A 21,749-nucleotide genomic window follows, 5' to 3' on the forward strand; every position below is an offset into this window, starting at 1 on the left:
CAAATAAACCCGTCTGGTGATTAGCAGTTTGTGAAAGTTCCACAGTCAGCACTGCAACAAAAACATAGAAACAGTGAAATATATCAAAGCACTATTCTCTCATTTGCTGACCAATTCAGCAAAGGCCTTTCTGGCAAACAGAGAGTTTCGAGAGTTAGGCCTGTAAATATTGCCACATGCGGCTGAGAAAGGAGGATTTTAGTGCGCATTGCTAATTCTGTCAAGTTTTACAGAGACTCCTCAGGTTTCAGGAGCTAGTTTTCAAACACTGCTTAGGTTCTAGTGCTCTTTTAAACATTTTGCTCGAGTCTTAATGAGTTAAAGGAGATACAGTCCACTCAGAAAATAACCTGGAAATGTACTGACATTGCTTTGATTATGAGATTAATTTACCAGTGATGATTTAGATGACATTTGATGACACGCTTAATATTTGCAGTTGTCATAGGCAACTGTTTTTGGCATCTTTATCTAAACCCAGCAATGCTTCTAGACTAGGTAAATACTAATGAGTAAAAAGAGTTGTCAGCAGCTGGCCAATACAGACAAGGGCAGCAGGGCTGAAAAGGCTTAGGGGCTGACAAGGAGGACGGAAATATTTCCAACTGCTCCTGGTCTACTTTTAAGTCTGTTACTTTCAATTTAAAGTTTGTAATGTCACAAAAAAGGAATAAAACACTGTTCAAACTGCACAGAACAGGTGATACTGAGAGGAGACCACAGATAGAGTTTAGGACACTGGACTAACTCTTGGGATATCATGTCATGACATATTTACAATGCAAATATCTGTGCTGGGTTAGGTCAACACAACAATTCCCCTAACATACATTATGTCCGGCTCCGTCCTCAGCTGTAACATTTTGTGCTAAATGAAAATTTGCATAGCTTCTCACATTTTTCATATGTTATGATCCAGGCTCAAAGTCGTTATACAATATTCTGTTATTGCAAAGTATAACTAGGTTATACGGAGTAGCTTGTTAATTCATCTAAAATGAAAAACTGAAATATCCAATTTTCCTAAATAAACAGACCTTTTGACATGCCACTGGTCGTTTAGCTCCACAAAGAATCCATCTGAAGCACCCAGAAGCCATTTCAGACATGCAACTGTTTCTGCTGCCGTTATCTTAAACTCAGAGAGTGATTCGACAGCATTAAACGGGTCAGTGTCAACAGGCAATACTGCTCTCGTGCTCTGCAATTTTCCTTTTGTTTATTTACCATAAGCAGGAATAATTTGACTTCTGAGGCAGATTTTTAAAGCACTATTTGAAACAATATCACAATCAACATTGTTCAGTCAGCATAAAATCCATTAAAACGGAGCGTTTTGGCAGTTTGCTGGTCTGGATCATTCAGATACCAACTAGATTATATTATACTGGCAAATGTATCCCAGGCTTGTATATGAAAGAACGATCTGAAACGGGAACTATCGAAGCCATTTTTTTTCACTGAAGTACTAAAGAAACAACAATAACAACAAACAAACAAACAAATAGAAACATTTGATACAACTTAAATTCCACAAATGTTTGGACCCAGTACAAAATGTCAATTAAAACAGAAAGCAATGACTTCCAAATCGCATAAACCAATGCTTTATTCACAGTAAAACATAGAAAATGCTGAAACCAAGACATTTGACTTTCTGATTAAATATATTCCCTCTATTCGACTTTAACGGCAGCAACAAGTACATGACAGTAAAACCCACAAACCCTGGCAGAGTAATACCATTCTTTCAGATGATTTGCTACACATGAGAGTGTTTTTGGTGGCTTAATGGCTACAGCTGTGTAAAAGATAAAGATAGAAAGTTTAAAGATAAATGATGACGCTCATGTTTTTTGATGTACTGATCGGCCATCTGGAGGGAGTAGAGCCACGGCTCTTCTGCATCGAAAGGTGAGATGGGGTGGTGGCGCTGGAGTGTGTCACTCATAAAAAGGATGTCTGGGTAGCCCTTCTGGTTCTGTTGCCTCAGAGACTCGACCTCGGGTTAGCAGAAAATTATGTACGGGCGGGCGTGTGTTGTTTTTTTAAATTCTCGTTCATGTTTCTCCCAACTCTTTAGGGGCCTAAGATCAAGGGACGATAAACACAAGTATGCATAGAGAACCAGTCAATAGTACAGAATACACAGTCTGATGCTCTGTGATATTATCAAGGCTGTTTCCAGCCGCCAGTAAAAGTTTATCAGTACTTGTGCCTGAATCTGGAGTCACGTTACAATAGTCAGAGGTCCTCTGCTGACCATCACATGTTTCTGTAAAGATGTACACAAGGGAAAAAAAAGTACATGACACACAAATGTCATACATACCACATAATTTAAGCAGGCTACTAGCTAACAGCTGTAAAACTTTACTGCACACAAAACTGTGCAAGATCGTTCTGCAGTTTCACATTGAGGGCACTCACTCCTCTGTCCGACCCCTCTGAGCTGAACGTGAGGTCCAACATTTCTGTCCTCATCTTCCCCTCCACCTGCAATCGTGACAGTTTACTTGCTTGGAGGTCAGTTACCGAATGCAATCATCAAATGCAAGTACTGTACCATTTCCTGTGTTTCCAGAGGCTCCGATTGATTCGTAAACGCTAGCATCACCTGTGGGTCAGTGGAAATAAAAAGAAATTTGTCACCCAAAAGCCAATGACATCGTTTTACACCTTAGAAATTAGAACTATTAGAAAGCAAACTGGTATTAGACTGAAAACTGACCGTGTAGAAGAGAGGAGTATATTTGCTGAGGACTGTCCCCTTGGTTACCAGTTTGGACTGTAGCAGAGGCCTGATTGGTTCTCTGAGACTCAGTGACTCTGGCACATGAAATGAAATTTTAAATGAGCATGACTTTTTTAAACCTGATTAAAGTTAGACAAAATAACAAGGAATCTGTTGAGTATTGCTGTTAATCAGACGATGAGGACGGAAAGCGTTGCACCGACCTCCTGCAAAATGTTTCTGTGAAAGAGAGAGTAATTCTCACGTTAGTGTGATTCTGAAATGACAACTTTAAGAAACAGAGTGAAACGACTCCAAAACGAAGAACTGGACCATCTCACCGTTTGATTTCGTGCACCAGCAGATAAGCGACATTGTGAGGATGACAGCCAGTAATCCGCCAATGACCAGTCCAACAAGCAGTGACACAGGAAGCGAAGAGGTGGATGCGTTGAGTTCATCTGTCAGTGGATTACATGAAAAAGACCTCAGTTATTGTAGAAATGCGACCTCATCTGATAGATTTTTATTTGGCGGTTCAGGGAAAGACTTATATTAGTAATATTGTCTCTCATTAATTGTAACTCATTAACAAGTTCCTTCCAAGTTTAGACTGTAATAATCATACTCACATTTCACTGACATCCAACTCTGTGGGGAAACCTCCCCTGAATGCTCACACTTGTAGAAGCCTTCGTCTGACTTTGACACTGCAGTGATCGTCAGCTCCTCTTTGTCGCCGTTTTGAATCACCTTGTCATTTTTATAGAAAGCAACAGTGGCAGTAAAGTTTCCTCTCCTCAGCTTGCAGCTCAGAGTTACGGATGATCCCTCATTCACTGGATGGACAGGACTCACCAGGAGAATATGTCCATCTGTAGAAGAGTCCAGCAGCAAACACTCATTCAGTGTTGTACTCTACATTATAAAGAAGCATCTTTGTGTTTTTCTTCTTCTGTTTGTAATCAATCCATTTCTTTCCAAATGTTTCACCAAGGATTTGTCTACAATTAGCATTCATTACTACGGCAGTACAAACTAATGAGTTATCACACCAGCACTTTTACAGTTAAAGTTTCGCCATTTAAAAGATGAAAGAAAAATTAAACCTGCCATGTATAGTGATGTTAACTGCATTGCTGAACTCCCCTGATCCAGACACACACCAGTACACTCCATTATATGGAGAGTGACTGTATATGTCATATATGGAACTATACATATTCCACAAGTTAAAAAAATCTTCGTTATAATTGCGTTGTCTTGGCGAATTCATCCAGCTCCACTCAGAAAAGTTTCCATCAGACTTCAGTGAGACAGACTCAGAGGTGAAGTGCTGCACTCTGCCAGGAATCACTGTGACAGCTGTCGACGGATGAAAATCTAAGAAAAAAAAGGCAGAGAGGAGTAAAACAAAAAAACTCTGTACCACAAGCGGTCCTTTGATGACACCCTGACAGTTTTGCACAATGTGAGTGACAGTTAGAGGAGTTACTGTTGGTTGCCTGAAATGTTTGCCCATAAGTGCAACTGTCTTTACTGCTGTATGGATGAACAAGTCTATGTTCGATATGAGTAAAAGAAAAGAAAGCAAACAGCAACAAAAAAAAAAACTGACCTCCAGACCACACGAACTGCGCTTCGCTGTAATCAGAGTAATACACTGGGTCTCCTCTTCCAGCTATACATCCGTACCCTGCCGTTTCTGCTTGTCCATGGATGATGTAGGAACTTTCTTCAGTCTCCCTCATGCTTCCAGGTAATGGCTCATATGTGTACAAGTAGCTATGTCTACGTCTACGTCGAGCAGCGTACCTGCGAAACAGATCAGGAGCAGCTTTGTACCAGTAGAATCTCCATCCTGCAGATGGATGTTCCACCTCACAGCTCAGAGTTACTGAGGCTCCAGGACTCAGCCATGATGGAGACACAGTGAGGACAGGGCTGAGGTTATATCCTGGAGAGAGATTTGAATGATAATCTTTGTCATGCTGATGGTTACATGCAATGCTTGAATACACAAGTTCCCATATATGAAACTACATCATTGCTTCAAAATTGAGAAGAAACTGTGTCCTACGGTCACATTCTGGCAGTTTGAAGGCGAAACTCCACTCGGTTGCATGTTGCAGTGCGCTTTTCATCCTGCCTTTGCACCAGTAGCTGTCTGATGAATAGCGTACGGTAACACTGACTTCACTTTGGGTTGAAAGTTTACTCGACCTGGTCGTCATCCATTCATAGGCCCACGCCGTGTTTCCCCCGTGGATCTCACATCTCAGGGAGATCGTCTCTCCATAGTAAATGACAGGCCAGTTGGGCTGCCTAGTCACAACAGGCCGGTTTGTGTCTGTGTTCAAAATTCATCAACAAGACACAAAATTGCACATGAAAAATTAAGAAAAAAAGTTAATCTATATGTAAAAGTCATAAATCTAGAATTTGACTCTTTGCAACACACCAATTCTGTCAATACTGATTGAATCACTGTACTCTGTGTAGTACAGGCGGTCTCCTCTTCCTCCTCTGCACCAGTACAGTCCTCTCTCTGAGACACTTATTTCCCCAGCAGAGGAGGATTCTATCTCTTCAGCTCCAGAGATCTTCCTGCCTCTGTACCAGTAGTATTTCCAACCAGATGATGACAGTCTCACAGAGCAGATCAGAGTCACACTGCCCCCTACTGGAACAACTCCTCTGGAGGCGCTGAGGTGTGCCTTTGGTCTGCGTTCTGTTCAGTTCAGAAGAAATAAAAGACCATTGCTATTGTCCCTGTGTCCTAGCATATTGACAGGATTGAGTAAACTCTCTTAGTTCTTTGTAATACTAAACCAGCAATTCTACAATTTTTGCAGATTTGAACACTTATAGTAAATAGTTATACGGACAGTTATACGCATGAACTTTAGTCATGGATGAATAAAGGGTTTGGTTAAATGTTGATGAACTCAGTCACTGCAACTGGATTGCAGAAAACAAACGTAAATTAATATAATTAGTCTTCTGCTGCAATTTCATCAAATGTTAGTGCCCCTCAGCACATGACACAAACAACACAAAAATAGGTGTGAAGAAAACAGTTTTTTTCCAGGAGACTGATTCAATTTAGCCTTGACATCAGTCAATGAATCATCAGGTGTAATTGTACGGTTGTGCAGTTTTACAACAAGCACTCCAAAATGATCGAATTACTACATTTTCAAGGTAAAAAAAACCCATTGCAAATTATACCACGCATACATTTGCCTCTATGTAAAACTGTAACAAAAGCGATAGACACAGTTGGCTATTTTTAGACCTAAAAGAACATGGTTTAACTGACATATCTGAATATTACTCTTAGAAACTTTGAAAACAGGGCTCACTGGGTTGGTTTAGGGGACAAAATTTGATTTGATATGATTTGATATGAAGTCCTTCTCACCCAAAACTGTCAGTGTGATGACGTCACTCCATTCTGTCGTGGAGAACAAGTCCTGTTTGTGTCTACCCATACAACTGTAGTTTCCACTGCTGGAAGCTGAGGCATTAATGATTGTGAATCCATTATTTGTGGGCACTGTGTCTGAGTTGGGTTTGCTCCATCCATACACCCAATCTGCGTTTCCACCGCTATAAATCCCACATGTAACAGTGATCGTCTCACCAGCGAATATTAGAGGCCAGTTGGGGTGCAGGGACACAGCGGCCCTGCTGGAAACTGTTTTGGAAAAGAGGCAGAAAATGAACACCCAGTTTTTAGAACTCTTTCTGAAACATGGCATTCTCAATCTAAAGCCATAGACCTCACCTCTGTTTTCAATGGCGACAACATCACTGTCGTCTGTGAAGTTGACTGGCTCCCCTCTGCCTCCTCTGCAAAAGTAGAGGCCTCCCTGTGAGATGCTGATGACTCTATCTGGTTTTCCATCTCCGTTTACCTGAATTTCCGAAAAGTTTGAGGTATGTCGGAACCAGAAGAATTCCCACTCAGCTGAGTTTTCCATGGAGCAGGTCAGATTTGCGTTGCCCCCGACTGTTATGACTCTTCTGTCGGCCATCGCTCGTGGTCTAGGTTTATCTGTTATATGTTTGGTTGTGAGAAAAAAAAAGTCACGTCTGTTTTGTTGATGGACAGTCGAAACCGAACAGGAAAAACATGACAGTTTACTTACAGGATACTTTGAGTGTCAAGGCGTTGCTCCAGTCTGTAGAGGAATACAAGCCCCTTCTACCCTTACACCAGTAGTCCCCACTGTCAGAAACAGATGCAGTAATGCTATGTTCTTCCTGTGTTGGGGGTGCGTTTGAGCTTGTTGTTCTCCATTCATACTCCCACTCATTGTTTCTTCCTCCCTGGATCTCACACCTGATGGAGATCATCTCACCACTGAATACCTGAGTCCAGTTGTGTTGCAACTTTACAGTGACGTGGCCGGACACTGTTCATATGAAGAATATAGTTCATTCAAACATTACTCACCCTGCTCATCATGAATGCATACTTTCCTCTTTTCTACCTTAAAATCGATTAAACTCACGTTTCTTTTCAATGTAAAAGATTTCACTGTGCCCTGTGAAGAAAGCTGGGTTTCCCCTTCTTCCTCTGCACCAGTAGATGCCTTCCTCTGAGATGCTGATGAAGTTTTGTGCAGCATTCGTCCTGTTTGCAGCTTTATTGGCATCCGGCGCTCGTATGAACCAGTCGTATTTCCAGCTCGCGGAGTCCTCAACAGAACAGGTGAGGTTCACCCTGCCTCCTTCTGGAATGGTGGCCGTGTCAGCTGTCACAGTGGCTGTGGGTCTGTGGGCTGTTTCGTGTCAAACATACCTTCCGTACATTACTTTGTTAGGCGTTAACCTCTCACATGCTCTTTCGTTTTCAACATTTTAAATATCAATATAGAATTTTAAAAAATACATATATTTTATGTAAAAACAACCAGAGATAAAGAGCCAGTTGCATGTTGCACTGTGTCATTATTTATCTCATAAAGTCTCATAAAGCCAAAATGTAGAAACGGTGTCAAAAACTAAGCATACCCCATGATTCATTTCCTTTTATAACCACCATTAGCAGCAACAACTTGAAGTAATCATTTTCTTTATGACTGTGTCAGTCTCTGGAATTGTTGTTGAAGAATTTTGGACCATTCTTGTTTACAGCTTTGCTTTTGTACATTTAGGCCTGTCGCATTAGTTTGTGCACGGCTCTCTGAAGGTCCCAGCACTGCATTTCAATCGAACTGAGGTCCAGATTTCAGCCAAGCTTCAGTTGTCTGACAGATGACCTCACATTTGACTCCAGAAACTAACTTTAACATTTGATGACCTTTAACATTTGACGGGTATTTAACTATTTTATTGACTTAGCAAGTAGCTGATGATTTTTTAAAAATCTATCCCTCCTCCATTTTCCCAATCCTCTCCTTGTGAACACATACACAGTCAAGGTGTCATGTGACAGTTCAGCACCACAGTACTGCTCTCCTCCACCCACATGCCACCATGTTGTAGTTGCTGATAACCAGTCAGTTTTCTTTTTTAGCTTTGCCCTTTGAACCTGCACCAGCCTCTGTGTCTGGATTTTGGGAATAAGTCTTGATTCATTATATTTGGGGAGCACACTGAAACTTTACTGAAATCATTTGGATAAAACGAGTTTCGAATAGACTTGTTTTTCTCCCACTTATCTCTCAGTCCACACTCTTCACACATCTGTAGTCACACATCTGTGGTCACACTGCTCTCCAAAACACTCACAGTGCTGATCACGTCATCACTTGCCACAACCTTCTTTTAGAGTATTTCGATTGCTCCACTTCCAGACCAGCTTTCACACATAGGTCCTGAGTCTACATTACCCTATAAGGCAAGCCGTAAGCAGTGTCACTCCCCTGCTCCGTGCTGCACTGAGCGTATCTTGATGACGATGATGCCAAATATAAACTTTATGGTCACATAACAAAAGAGAAGAAACAATGAATGAATAAGATCAGAGATTTGTCATAAAATTGAGTTATTGTGCCTTGAACAAAAAGTTAGTTTTTAGCCAATTTGCGGTTAAAACAACTCCCAACCCCTCTCTTACATTGTTTTCCCTCCATTATGTCTTTGACACTTTTTAGGTGTGGCTAAACTGCATTTGATGATAAAGGTAACAGCGGTGACAGCAAATGCAACACCTTACCTGATACTGACAGAGTGAGGTTGTTGCTCTCTTTCGTAAAACTCTCCAAGCCCTTGCGGTGAGCAATGCACTGATAATCACCCCCCAGGTCTGCCGTTAGGTTCATCGAGAAGGACTTATTTGCAGTGATGGGCGCAATTTGTCGACCATTCCGGTTGAACTCATAAAGCCAGTCTGTGACACTTCCATTTCTTATGTCACACTTCAAGGTAACAGACTCTCCAGCGAATAAACGAAATGAGTCGTGTTCAAGGGACAACTCAGGATCTATACTCAAGGAAAAACACACGGGCCAACTGCAGTGAATGAGGTACTGAAACAAGCCATAACAAGAAGAAATGTGTTCCAAATAGAATACCATAAAAAGATTAAAAAAGATTTTTTCACCTTGAGTATGTCCACAGTAGAAGAGTGTGTTCAGCGCTAAAATCAAAGATGGATATCTCAAATTACATACAGTCACAGACAGAAAATCTTCAACCGAAGCTTTTTAATGCTTCAGAAATTTCACCACAGGAGGCTGCAGTTAATCAAACCTTTGGCGTTTTGTTATTACTACATTTTACCTGCCCTGTTTTATTGAAAGAAAGAAAGTAACCACTTTACTCACAGAATAAGGTCAGTACACAGAGTACAGTGCACCCCATCCTCACATCATCACTCAGACACTTTGCCTCTGAATGTGAGTCACATGAAAGAGAAGAGAAACAGGGAACTGCAGAGAAAATAACTTCGATGTCATCTAGAGAAGAGAAGAATTTAGTCCAGCCTCTTTCCCTGCGGTCGTGTCACTTCTGCTTCCCTTTTTTAGACCAAACGCAGTACAACGCTCATCACACAACATGCTTCTTGCACCATTACTCAGAAGAGAATGAAGTACATCAAATCAAATAATTACTCGACATTTGTTTGAAATGACACCGTCACCATCCACGGATTTAATCGCCTGAGACTCACATCTGAGATGTAATTAATGATGTGCTTCTATCTTAGAAAGAAATTTGATTTAAATGCAAAACAAAGTTAGAGGCAGGTTATTGTGGTGCATAAAAATGGGAGCAGAAGTCAACAGACAAAAGCCTCCGGTCAATGTGCCATTCATAAAAGCTGCTGGAATTTTATTTTGTCACTCAATAACACTTACCAGAGGAAAGAAATGCCATGAGAAAAAATAAGAGGAACTGCTTTACAGCATGAGACTGTCCACGCCAGTTTCACCTACTCATCACACTGTGTTGATGGGCTCATTTTGTGTCGACACCGTCACCATCACACCAGCAGCCGATATTTATCTTTAGAAATGCAGCTTAACTTCATAAATGCTGTGTGGGAAAGCAGAAGTATTTAAAAAGAATACCATGAAGTTTTCATGCCGTTCAGTTTAGTTTGTGGGTTTTGTTTGCCTTTTAGTGTCTTAGTTTCCCATGTAATGTTCACTTTGGTTTTCTCACTATCATGATCGCTTTTTTTCAGCTTGTTTTTGTTTTGTTTTATTCTGGTTTTGGATTACTTTCTCTGCTTCTGTTCAGTTTTTGGTTTCAACCTATATCTCGTCAACCATGAAACTCAGCAATTCATGAAACCTCATGAAAAAGTGTTTTTTATGGTGTTTGCCCTTGAAAAATGAGAATGATCTGCCTTCTAATTATCTCATAATACAGGAACTGCTTTTGTCACTGTGGGACTGCCTCAATTAAAGGTTGCGTATGCACACTGAGAAAAACTAAACTAAAGTCGCGTCTGCTAATACTTTTAGATTAATTAAAAAAGCTCAGGAAATTTGGGAATTCACACCAAAAAACACCAAGATGCCAAAGGGTGAAGCTTTAAAATGGAAGTATGCAAACCAACAGGAGATTTCACTGTGGCTTCGTTCACTTCTAAAAAAAAATTCATGATTGGCAAAGATGTTTTATCAGCTCTTAAAGTGCTATTGTCTTTTGGTTTTGCGCACAAATTAATTCATATTTCACTAATGTATTCTTTTAGTAGTCAAAACATGGGATTTGCTCCTTCTGCATGGTGCTACTGGGTTGTTGAACGGAACACAAAACATAAAGCATCAGGCTGGAAAGAAGTCTGAAGATCCAAATGCAATGTCTGTCTCTTGAAAACCCCTTATTTTTCACAGGAATGTTACAAATTGTCGCAATCAGATGAAGAAAATGATTCAGAGTGACAGAGGTTTGTGATAGCCTCAGTGACTAATCAAGAAAATGGACAGAAATTGTGTAATCACGTTGAATGTGTTCATCCAAGTTTGCTACTGAGTCAAACTAAAACATTCGTAACAACCACAGTAAAAGGGATTTCAAAAAGCTTTAATCACTGGCAAAACATGTTTGAGTGTTTCATTAAACCACATCCACTATCCTACCTTCAAAGCCTTGCTACTTAGACTTTGCCAACGTTAAAGTGAGGCAAATGGGTGCCAGAATTGGCAGAACCTAGGCTATCTTCTTCACTTGGAGAAAAATTATGATAGCAAGAAAAAGTTCAATCATTTCGTGAAAAGTGAAGCTGAAATATATTATGTGCACTGAAGTGAACTGGGACTGTGTTGATTTTGTGCAGAGCGACAGTGATAAAGAGTTGAGAATCACTACCAACACCTGCCTCATTTTTCTCCAGGTAGTTTTACAAACTTTTAACTGAGACAACTGGGATTAACAAACGCATCAATGCATTGCTGAGACTGCTACACTGAGTCTCTTTCTCCACTGATGGTGTGCTCACATGCACTGACGTATATTGGCTAAATCAGTGGCAGGACATAGCCACTAAGAGAATGTAAGCTGCAATTTAACAATGGTTGTAACTTAGTCAAAAGCTGAAAAGTGACCCAAAGGTAGCCCTCTAGCTGACAAAGGTTACAAATTCTCATACCAGTCATAGACCAACATGCTGATAAATGCTAAATACATTTATTCTGTAGATTACATTGAGTTGAATCTACATGCATGCTGAAAAATTGTTAAAATATCACAAAGGAACATAAACACAGCGAAATGCTAAACAGAAGCTTATTACTGCATAAAATGTTGAAATGAAAAGCTTTTAAAATGCTAAAAAACCTGTAATGTTACAGTAAAGTTTATGCAGAATACACTTTGAAAATAGAATTTCTCTGAAACTGAAAACATGATGCCCTTTTTTTATGGAACTCGAAAAAAATATACACGGAAAGGGGAGAAATGCATAGAAGCAAATCATAACTTGCACATTACATGGCAGTATCATTACCAAGAACCTTTCCTATTGTTTGACTTCAGAATAAACAGTTTCAGCAATGTCTTCAGGAGAGGTGTTTCCTGTGAATGAAGACAAGATTAATTTGAAGAGCAGAAACAATAATGTTCCAAAAACACGTTTATCAGGTGTTGAAGAGGTTACAGATCACAACTGCAGATTTCAAACAAAGAATCTGTTTTATAATTAATTAGGAGAACAACCTCAAATAATAGCATGGTATTTGAATTTAATGTTGATTTTAGATACCTTCATCATCGTTGTGTGCATCTCTACTGTTGAAATGAATTTCAGCATACAGCAGATTGTCCTCTGGAACAGAAGAAAGATTTTTTGAGGGTTTATTGCTAAATGGAGCAAAGAAAAAAAACACAACTGCAGATCTTGTAGAAGACATGATCTTTACACCAGAGTAAACAGAGCGTTAGAGCTGCATATCACTATTCTCCCTGATATTGTGCATCCTGTCCAGAAAACAACAATTTCCAATGTGGAGATGAGTAATGATAATGCCTTTGTCTACAGCATATTTAGCAGTTGGGCATCTTAGTGCATGTTGGTCTCTGCCATACAATACGGGTTAATCAAACCTAGATTTTCCTCCACTGAATTTCAGTGATGGAATCTTGTTAAAAGCCTTGTTACTGTGCAAAAACAGGTATTAGAGTATGTATGAATCTTGAATATTCACCCTTCTCTCCAGTGCTTTTGGGCTTAAAGTGTGTGACATTGTACAATTGATCTGCAAATGACATAAACGATGATCAGATAAATCAAGCATATACAATCAGTCATCAAAATTGATCATTTTCATGGTATTTTTTAACACTAAATGTTTGTAAAAGCCTACTCCACTGTTGTTGTAATGCTTTTTTGGCTCTATCAGGGATTTAGAACAACACATTTCACCTACAGGACAATGAACATCAGTCAGGGTATTATTAATGTATCTAATACCAAGACGAATTCTTAGGCATAATTTTATCTTTTCTTTTTTTTTTTCAAAGCTCAAAAGTAGAAAAACAACAAAATAAACACAATGATCTGCTAATAGCAAGCAAAAACTAGCGTTACTTCTATTTTACTCAGTGAACAGGGAAAATCACTTTCTTTGTCCTTGTGTCTGATAAATGAAGACTCAAATTCTTTAAGTTTGGGTTGCATGTTGGAAAGCTTCCTAACTTTTCTGGGCATGGGGTTTGTCATTTATATCTCTCAAGCATTTTCGATCATGTTTTTCCATCTCAGATAACGCATTGTTTCCTCAACCCATTGTCAAAGCCACTAAAAAAAAATATTTTAACAACAATTTTCATGGGAAGTAGCTATATCATTGTTTCATGAACACTGTCCAATAAGTACATTCAGTGTTACATTTCATTTTTTCATTGGAACTGGAAAAATAAGACAATGGAATTTAGTGATAGCTTTGATTTATATATATGTATATATATATAATATGTCAGATGGAGAAGAGCTCACCCTTTGACCGGGTTTGGTGACAGAACAGGAGCAGCAGAATCAACACAAATCCACTGATCAGTAAAAATCCACAAACCAAGCCGATGATTAGCTGTCCATGAAAAGAAGAGCTTTCATGTCTTGGAGCTGCTGCGATTAAAGAATTCCAATAAATGTCATGTATATAGCATTTAACTGAAAGCTTGTTTTCATATAAGCTATATAAAGATTGACATAAAGGTTCATATGAAGCTAACACATTGTTCACCTTTGCTACACTGCTACATACTCCTAGACTTTCCAAAATCAAAGAGCTAACCAATACCACTATCATATCAACCTGAGAAAGTACTTCAAACTCACATTTTACTGACATCCAGCTCGTTGTTGACACCTTTCCTGAGCACTCACACTTGTAGAAGCCTTCGTCTGACTCCGAGACTGCATGAATTTTCAGCTCACTCTTGGAATGATTTTGAATGACAGAATCATTTCGGTAGAAAAACACATTCGAAACACACACTCGATTCCTCAGTCTGCAGACAAGAGTAACAGCTTCACCCTTGGTCACTGGCTGAACCGGGCTCACCAATATAATATCCTTGCCTGAAAAACAGTGACGCAAGCAAAGTTTCATCCAAAAATCAGCAGATGTAGACCTTGTAATACCCTCTGTGTTTTTATAATATGAATAGATTGCACGTTATTCAATTCTATAAGTACATAATCTATACTGCTTAAACAGTGTGACATTTTTCATTGATGATCTTATTGTATGACTTTTTTTTAACAGTCTACTGAGGCTGAACCTACAGAGTAACCATTAATGTAAGTTTCCATGTCACATTAGTATTTAACTCCTTCACAATAAAGTGAAAGACCAATAATATGATTGGTGAAACCATAAGTCAAATGTAACATTGAACACCTACTTGGAGATGAGATGTTGACTGCATTGCTGAAACCAGATCCAGACTCACACCAGTACACTGCGGTTTTCATGGTAGTGTTTCTGATTATGCAGGTGGATCCAGTCATTGTCCCCCAGGCGGAGCAGTTTGAGGCGTAATTATTTTCAGTTAACCTCATCACTCTCCACTCAGGAGATTTACCCTCACAGCTCAGTGAGATGGTCTCTCCGGAGAAGTGCTGCACACTGTCAGGACTCACTTTGACCGATGCAGCTGCCTGAGCAGAATCTACTGCAACAAAACAAGGAAAATTTGAGTAGCAGAGCTTTTTTTTTTTTTAAAAATTGTCATTGAACATGTCAATAGACTAATGAGGAAAAGCATCAATTTTGTCCAATTAATACAATTAAACTTTTAACCCTAAATTTACAAAATGATTGAGTCTTTAAAAAGTGTGCTGTGTATTGTGGCGTATAATACTATCACTGCATCTTAAAGACAGCCAACAAACTTACTTCCAGACCAGACAAATGTGGGGCTCCTTTGCAGTTTTTGAGTTTTTTTCGTTGTCTTTGTCCTCACAGCTCGACAGGCATAACCTGCTGTTTGTTTCTGTCCGTGGATGATGTAGGAATGCTGTGCTATCCCGCTGATACTACCAGGCAACAGCTCATAGTGATAGGAGTTGTTTGAGTGCATGGGAAAAGCTTTATACCAAAAGAATTTCAACCCTGCAGAATGAGCTACACTGCAATTCAATATTACTGAGCATCCAGCATTCAGCCATCGCGAAGACACATTGACATGAGGTCGGGGTTTAGCTGTTGGAATAAAAAGAATACTCAGTTAGTGTTATCTTTCACAATGTTCACTGCCTACACATTTAATATCTTACCAAATATTTGGAAGGAAAAGATCCCTTTACTCTCCAGGTAACCTGCTTGTTCTTTCTCACTGCACTGAGCATGGCTGCTTTGGACCTGCTCCCATAGTAACTGGACAGTCATGTGTCATGCTTCAGCAGTCTCTGGATTTGATCACAAATTATCTAGCTACGACAACTAATGTACTGATATACTGATTTAACAAGTTGCAATCCAACAGTTTTGCAATTTAACCAAACAGTTACTTTTTTCAGTATACAGTTACTGTTCAGATTTTGAAAATTTCATGCTACTTTTGTGTCCATAAAGCAAACTACAACAGACTATTTGGAGATGGAGCCAGCCTCCATGATGGAAATATTAGCATTGATTTTAATTCATGAGTAAAAAAGACAAATAATAAGAAAAATATAACAGTGAAGTGCATCTTCTGCCTGTCTGGTAGGAACCAGACAATAGTATGTGTTGTTTTATGAGTTCTTTATCAGTTTGCAAAGAGAACAACTTGTAATTTGAAAAAGCACCTGCAAGCTCAGCAGAGCTCCACAACACTGGCTGTAAGGCCCACTGAAGAAGGGATTCTGCGCTGTACAGATCCCAAAAAGTAACCTGGGTGTCTCTGTACATTATCACCAGCGTGTGCCATGAATTGCAAAAGAGTTGTTCAGCAAGTTAAGCACGAGTATTCTGAAAAGTTGTTTTCATCAATACTCATAGGGCATCGACCAGGATTTTAACTTTGGGGTTCGGTTGAACATTGGTTGAGTCGCAGTCTGGACATCAAAGAACGTTTTTCATCTAGTTTTCAGTCGCTGAAAATGTAGTCATGGTATCAGTGTGTCAAAAACACATAATCAGTTTGTTTAATTGTAAATTGAAAGAGAGACAGTCACAAAAAGTGTTGACTCGCTGCTGGGTTCTTTTTGTGTGTGACTCTGGAAACAGAAACCTTTGGGCAGTACTATCTTCTTCTTTAGTCTGTCTCTCTTGCAGGGACATTAACCACCAGGGTCCAGTTTTATCTCTTTGTCATTCTCTTAGAAATACATAAGCCTGAAACAATTAAGTCATGGCCAAAAAAAAAGATGTTATGTGGAAACATGATTAATAAAATGGATGGCGACATAGCTAGCTACGATAGGTCTATTATCACACATGAATCATGTAAACTCAAGGCAAACATTGGGTAGGTTTATCTTTACGTTGTTTGATGTCACAAGTCATAGTAGCCACAGCTCAATATCCCATTCCGATGCATTCACTGATAACCTGTGGCCACAAAATAATATCTCATTCCCATGCCTAAATATATAGTGTCAACACAATGAAACATTTTCTACCCATGTCTGTAGAGAAGTTCCATAGATAAGTTCTGCGTCTGCCACCTTTGCTCACTTACCTTCTACAGTGAGATTGACTTTATTACTTTTTATTGGCTTTTCATTTGCGTGATGAGCAGTGCACTGGTATTCACCGCTGTAGTTCCCAAATAGCTTGAGAGAGCAAGAGCTTTTGTTACTGCAGAAATCAAATTGTTCACCATTCCTGCTGAATGTATATTTCCAGTCCAACTCTTTTTGCTCACGCAGGTTACATGCCATGTTAACAGACTCTCCAACGAAAAAAGGGGACCAGTTTGGGTTAAGGGTCAGTTCAGCATCTAGAAACCAACACGAAAAATTATAATTTGAGCAAGGAAAAACAAGAAGGTATAAACATGTTATTTTGATCTGCAGTAATCAAATGGTATGGCTATTAGCGTGGCACATGAACTAAAGATAAACTAATGCATGCACTGGCAGGATAAATACAAAACAAAACAAGAGAGAAGATAATGATGATCTCTGATGCAAATGTAAATTCATCTGGAGCAAAGAAGCAGAAAAACGAGGAAGACTCACGCTGAACAGGTTTACAGTAGAGGAGAGTGCTCACAGCTGTAATCAAGAACAGTTCTTTGTTAGAGTGCAGTAAAAATAAGCAAATGCATTAAAAAACTGCTGAAGTTTTACTGACGGTAGCTATTAAGGAGTGACAATCCTACCAAAACCAAAGCAAGCAAAATAAGTTTCACTCGCGCCCAACAATTCACAAACAAACTTAATGTGGTTTGCAAAGAAACATATCTTCAATTGCAAAAAAATATCCTTCAAGTACAAGACTTTTGACTCGCTTTTACCGCTGTCACGTGACTTTTGGTACGCTATTACCGCTGTCACGTGACTTTTGGCAGTAATTTTCAGGGTTGCAGATCCGTAATCAAAGGCAAACTGATCCGTGCACAAGTTCTTGTAATTTGCACTCCACAACAACATGTGGCGCTGTTGATTAAATTTGAGGCCGCCAGGATGCCCCCCCCCCCATCCAAGGCTGCCAACAGGAGCTACCATTTTGACTTGCCGCCTTTCTGTCGCATGAACTTGCCACCTGCTCATAAGGAGGAATGCGATATGAATCCCTCAAAGTAGCGTTCCTGTTGCGGAACAAGAAAATGCGGAACAAAAGTTTCGTACTTGAAGCATATTTTTTTACAATTGAAAGATTTTAGTTTTGTACTTGAAGGATATTTTTTTGCAATTGAAGATATATGTTCCTTTGCAAACCGTGCTAAGTTTGTTTGTGAATCATTGGGTGTGAGTCAAACATGTTTTGCTTGCTTTGGTTTTGGCTGGATTCCCACTCAATAAGCCATAGTTTGATGAAGAAAATCATGACTGCTTTTCAATCAAAATCATTGCAACGCAGTCCTCTGCCAACTTCAAGAATAGAACGCTATGCAAAAATAAAAAGATGTGCTGACAAAACGTGTAAGACTTTTAAACTTTTTTGTTTGTTCATTTTTAATATGTTTTTTTTATATATAAGCTGCCTGTGACATGTTTAAAAGAGGCTGGGCATGTTTGCTACAGTGTCACGTCACAGCCTAGTTTAACCAGAAGGAATGCAAAACATTCACATTTGTCCACATGTGGTGTTTCAGTCAGTCATGTAAACTTGACTGACTGAAATGTGTTCTTCAGGCCACCAGGCAGCACCGCTTAAGAAACGTTTCTGTCGTGGAAATCACTCCATGGGGTCAGGGACCCTTCTGGAAAAACCCTTGTCAAGTGAACACCGTTGTCACTGAATTCACAAACACAAGTTTAAAACACTACCATGCAAAAAACCAACATAAATTAACAAAATGTAGGAATGCTGCTGCCTTCTTAGGGCCCCATTCAAGACAGACTGAGGAGAAGTAAAAATCAGCTGACATGTCAGTTGGGTGTTGTCAGTAATGAACCATCACAAATGACAAACCGCAGAAAAAGAAGTTGATTATGAAAACAACGCTGCTCAGATGATTATTAGAGCAGCAGTTTCAAACAAGATGTCAATCAAATTGATCAAATCAGCTGGCAATCCGCCACCGTTGAACCACCCCATTAAAGACAGAATTGTATCATGGGAAAAATGACATGTTGCTTATGTCATTGTATAACTTTTAAATAATCGTTTTAGTGACTTATGTCACCTTTTTTTTTCAAATTTACATCCATTTTCAGTGGTCTGTTTTTAAACTCACATGTGTTTGAATCATCTCAATCTTTATCAGTTATAAGTGAGGCTGTGCAAGAGCTGGTTATATTCCTTGCAGCCAACAGAGGTCAGACAGGTGACTTCTAACAGCGGAGCTAAGCTCAAACACTGTTTGCATGACTGTTTCTCAATCACAAGGGCATTAACGTGCCCCGCTGCTGATCAAAGATGTGATGCAACTCTGAAGTTTACATGTGGTAAACAACTTTTTTTTAAAATTCAAATTAACAGAAGAAGAGAATACAAATCTATTGCTGTCACCATTCTTCAAGTTGTCTTTCTACGATTTTTTTTAAAATTTAGGATTTGAAATATTTACACGTTGCCAAATTCTGTTTTTATCCACATTTTACACTGATAGGCCCACTGTGAAAACTACCAAGTCCCACAATCCTTAACTGTCAAAACATTAAAAAACTTACGATTCCCAACAAAACCTGGACACAACACTTGGAAATAATCATTGATGTACTCACAGAAAAGCAGCAGCACACAGAACCAGTTGTGTCCCATTCTCACAGCTCGCACTGCCACCGTGTCAGTCTGCTTCTGAGCAGATGAGCAAGACATGGAAAGAAACTGGAGATAAGACGTTCTACCTCACACCAATACGAGCTCATATGCTCTCTAAGAAATGTTTTTTTTTTACAGTCAATAACTTCTCTCTTCTCTTCCTTCCCTTTGTTGAAACACATTCAAAATTAGTTTGACGTGTTCACTTCCTACTAAGTAGTCACAGATGGTTATGCCATGTATGGTCTTATGTATTCATTTTGCAGATGTGATTTGGGCACAGTGGTGTGGGCATATTTCATTTCAACATAGCTGCACATACGTCACAGGATGTTTAGAGTCATTAGTCACAACTGCTTCTTGTTATTTTTAGCCTCATATTTACTGTGAAGGTTGAGATGAGCAGACGTCACAAACTGATCTTTGTGATTTTCACAAGTGATTTGCCCGGAACCACAGGCAGAACAAGTTGATCATTTTGATGGAACAGGAGGATAAAAAACTAAACCAAACACACCATATTCTGTATACTGTGCCCGTATGACTTGGTATGATCAAAGTTACTTCCACTATACAGTAATATAGTTTAGTAGTGAGAAAATCAAAAGCAGACAGTGATGTCACAATTTCCACCAGTACAACCAGTGCCTCCAGTGTTTGTGTGTGTTTTAGTTTCAAAGCATTTGCCTGCTCATGACATCCTGGAGTTACAGTCTGAACAGCGAGTGCCTTCCCCATGCAATTTCTATATTCTGAAATTACTTCCTGCAGTTTTATTTTCAAAACATGTATAAATGGCTTTTGAATCACATGTTCTGTAAGCTTTATGAGGAAACTGCCCATGAGAGAGTGGGAGGAGGTGACAGAGGCTCATAAAAACTCCACTGACACTACAATGATGTTTCTTCCCTCTTTTTTGTAAAGGCTTTTCTTTGGTTATGTTTCTTACATGTTGAAAAAAAATTCCGTACCTGGTTAGTTTAACTGAGAAAAACAAAAGGCTGTCCAGAACTGGTGTTACACCCCATTTCCCAAGAAGTGAGAAGATGGTGTAAAATCCAAATAAAAACAGAATGTAATGCTTTGTTAAATCTATGAAACAATATTTAATTCACAACAGAAGACAGAGAACACATCAATCGTTGAAGGTGACACAAAGGCCCAGCTGCTGACGCACATGTTGAACATGCAGCTTCACGTATGCACAGAAACTCAGAGCTGAGACTCATTAAAGGAACAACAATACGATGATATAATAAGAAAATGCAACAAACTAGAAACTCCCACAACTTGAACTGTTCATCTCTTCTTTTCTTTCACAAGCAAATTTGACAATTTTCTATGAAATAGCACATTTGACCATTCTTTCATTGGCAGAGGATAAATGGAACACTTAGGAAACACTGTGAGGAGGCCTATCTGATTTCAAGGTGACAAAAAAAGAACAGCTGCAACTAATGACTGAGTAGAAATACGTTTTTAAAAGTTGCCGTTGATTCTTCACAATTTTGCCACAGAGGTGTCAGGTTGACAATATTCAATCAAATAAGTCCTTCAAGGAACACAATTGATCCATTAAAGTCGTTCATTTGTCATTTTGGATGTAATATGCAACAACTATCATCTGTAGCTTCTCAACGTCTTGATAAATATCAGTGTTCATTCCTCATAATGTATCCTGTTCTATAGATAAGCAGTTAAAATGAAATAAATATGATGTGTTTTTGTAAAATCTGCATCATATGCGTCAGAAAACAAGAACAAACAAAAAAAATTAAAACTTAATGATGAAGAAAAATCTATGGAGGGAAAACATTTTCAAAACACAACAATATATTCAAAAGAGCAATAAAAAAACAACACATTTATCATTTCATAGATTTTAAAAAGAAGCCCTTGATATACAAAGCAACAGTAAATGCTGTCTATGGAGGAGCTTCGCCCTTCTGATACAGTAAAATATGTTGACTTTACTGAGGCCACATTCTGAACTCGGTGCTGCTGCATTTCTCAGCAACATGCATTCAAAGATCAATAAAAGCCCTAAACTATGTTATAAGTGGAAGTATACAAACAACAATCCCAATTCCAAAAAGGTCAGGACAATGTGTAAAATGGAAATAGAATGCAATGATTTGCCAACCCATAAACCAATGATCTGTTCACAATAGAACATAGAAAACATACAGAGAATGCTTTCACACAATGCTTCGTTTTGGTTTTATCAATGCAGCTTGTAGGATAACCTT

General features: G+C 39.1%; 2 protein-coding genes and 2 long non-coding RNA genes across 4 annotated transcripts; all 4 read right to left on the bottom strand.

Annotated features, from left to right (window-relative positions):
• Window positions 1–2,213: 2,213 nt before the first annotated feature.
• LOC140282270 (uncharacterized) lies at window positions 2,214–2,966 on the bottom strand. The gene is made up of 4 exons (XR_011909838.1): window positions 2,732–2,966; window positions 2,567–2,617; window positions 2,431–2,496; window positions 2,214–2,275 (listed from the first exon to the last, which is right to left on the bottom strand). It is a non-coding gene; the product is annotated as an uncharacterized lncRNA (long non-coding RNA).
• Window positions 2,967–3,000: 34 nt separating this feature from the next.
• Window positions 3,001–10,173, bottom strand: LOC140281700 (Fc receptor-like protein 5). The gene is made up of 14 exons (XM_072376194.1): window positions 10,135–10,173; window positions 8,904–9,216; window positions 7,255–7,497; window positions 6,889–7,155; window positions 6,525–6,794; window positions 6,159–6,434; window positions 5,196–5,465; window positions 4,805–5,084; window positions 4,559–4,678; window positions 4,353–4,525; window positions 3,848–4,117; window positions 3,367–3,609; window positions 3,076–3,195; window positions 3,001–3,011 (listed from the first exon to the last, which is right to left on the bottom strand). The coding sequence occupies exons 1-14, from the start codon at window positions 10,171–10,173 to the stop codon at window positions 3,001–3,003; spliced, it is 2,895 nt and encodes a 964-aa protein (XP_072232295.1).
• Window positions 10,174–12,119: 1,946 nt separating this feature from the next.
• Window positions 12,120–15,531, bottom strand: LOC140281701 (sialoadhesin-like). Its single transcript, XM_072376195.1, has 7 exons — window positions 15,450–15,531; window positions 14,546–14,815; window positions 13,977–14,219; window positions 13,635–13,763; window positions 12,844–12,894; window positions 12,402–12,464; window positions 12,120–12,214 (listed from the first exon to the last, which is right to left on the bottom strand). The coding sequence occupies exons 1-7, from the start codon at window positions 15,529–15,531 to the stop codon at window positions 12,159–12,161; spliced, it is 894 nt and encodes a 297-aa protein (XP_072232296.1). The 3' UTR covers window positions 12,120–12,158.
• Window positions 15,532–16,525: 994 nt separating this feature from the next.
• On the bottom strand, window positions 16,526–19,561 carry LOC140282154 (uncharacterized). Its single transcript, XR_011909814.1, has 3 exons — window positions 19,464–19,561; window positions 17,310–17,345; window positions 16,526–17,068 (listed from the first exon to the last, which is right to left on the bottom strand). It is a non-coding gene; the product is annotated as an uncharacterized lncRNA (long non-coding RNA).
• Window positions 19,562–21,749: the final 2,188 nt, after the last annotated feature.

The sequence above is a fragment of the Leuresthes tenuis genome, unplaced genomic scaffold, assembly GCF_036924035.1.
Source record: "Leuresthes tenuis unplaced genomic scaffold, fLeuTen1.0.hap1 SCAF_22, whole genome shotgun sequence".
Classification (NCBI taxonomy): Eukaryota; Metazoa; Chordata; class Actinopteri; order Atheriniformes; family Atherinopsidae; genus Leuresthes; species Leuresthes tenuis.

Coding starts and splice junctions, on each gene's coding strand:
- LOC140281701 (XM_072376195.1), bottom strand. CDS start 15,531: ATGACTGTCCAGTTACTATGGGAGCAGGTCCAAAGCAGCCATGCTCAG. Junction 13,764..13,976: donor GAGCTGGATGTCAGTAAAAT/GTGAGTTTGAAG, acceptor CTTTAATCGCAG/CAGCTCCAAGACATGAAAGC. Junction 12,465..12,843: donor CAAAAGCACTGGAGAGAAGG/GTGAATATTCAA, acceptor CTTCTGTTCCAG/AGGACAATCTGCTGTATGCT.
- LOC140281700 (XM_072376194.1), bottom strand. CDS start 10,173: ATGGTGACGGTGTCGACACAAAATGAGCCCATCAACACA. Junction 6,435..6,524: donor TGTCGCCATTGAAAACAGAG/GTGAGGTCTATG, acceptor TTTCCAAAACAG/TTTCCAGCAGGGCCGCTGTG. Junction 5,466..6,158: donor CATCACACTGACAGTTTTGG/GTGAGAAGGACT, acceptor TGAACTGAACAG/AACGCAGACCAAAGGCACAC.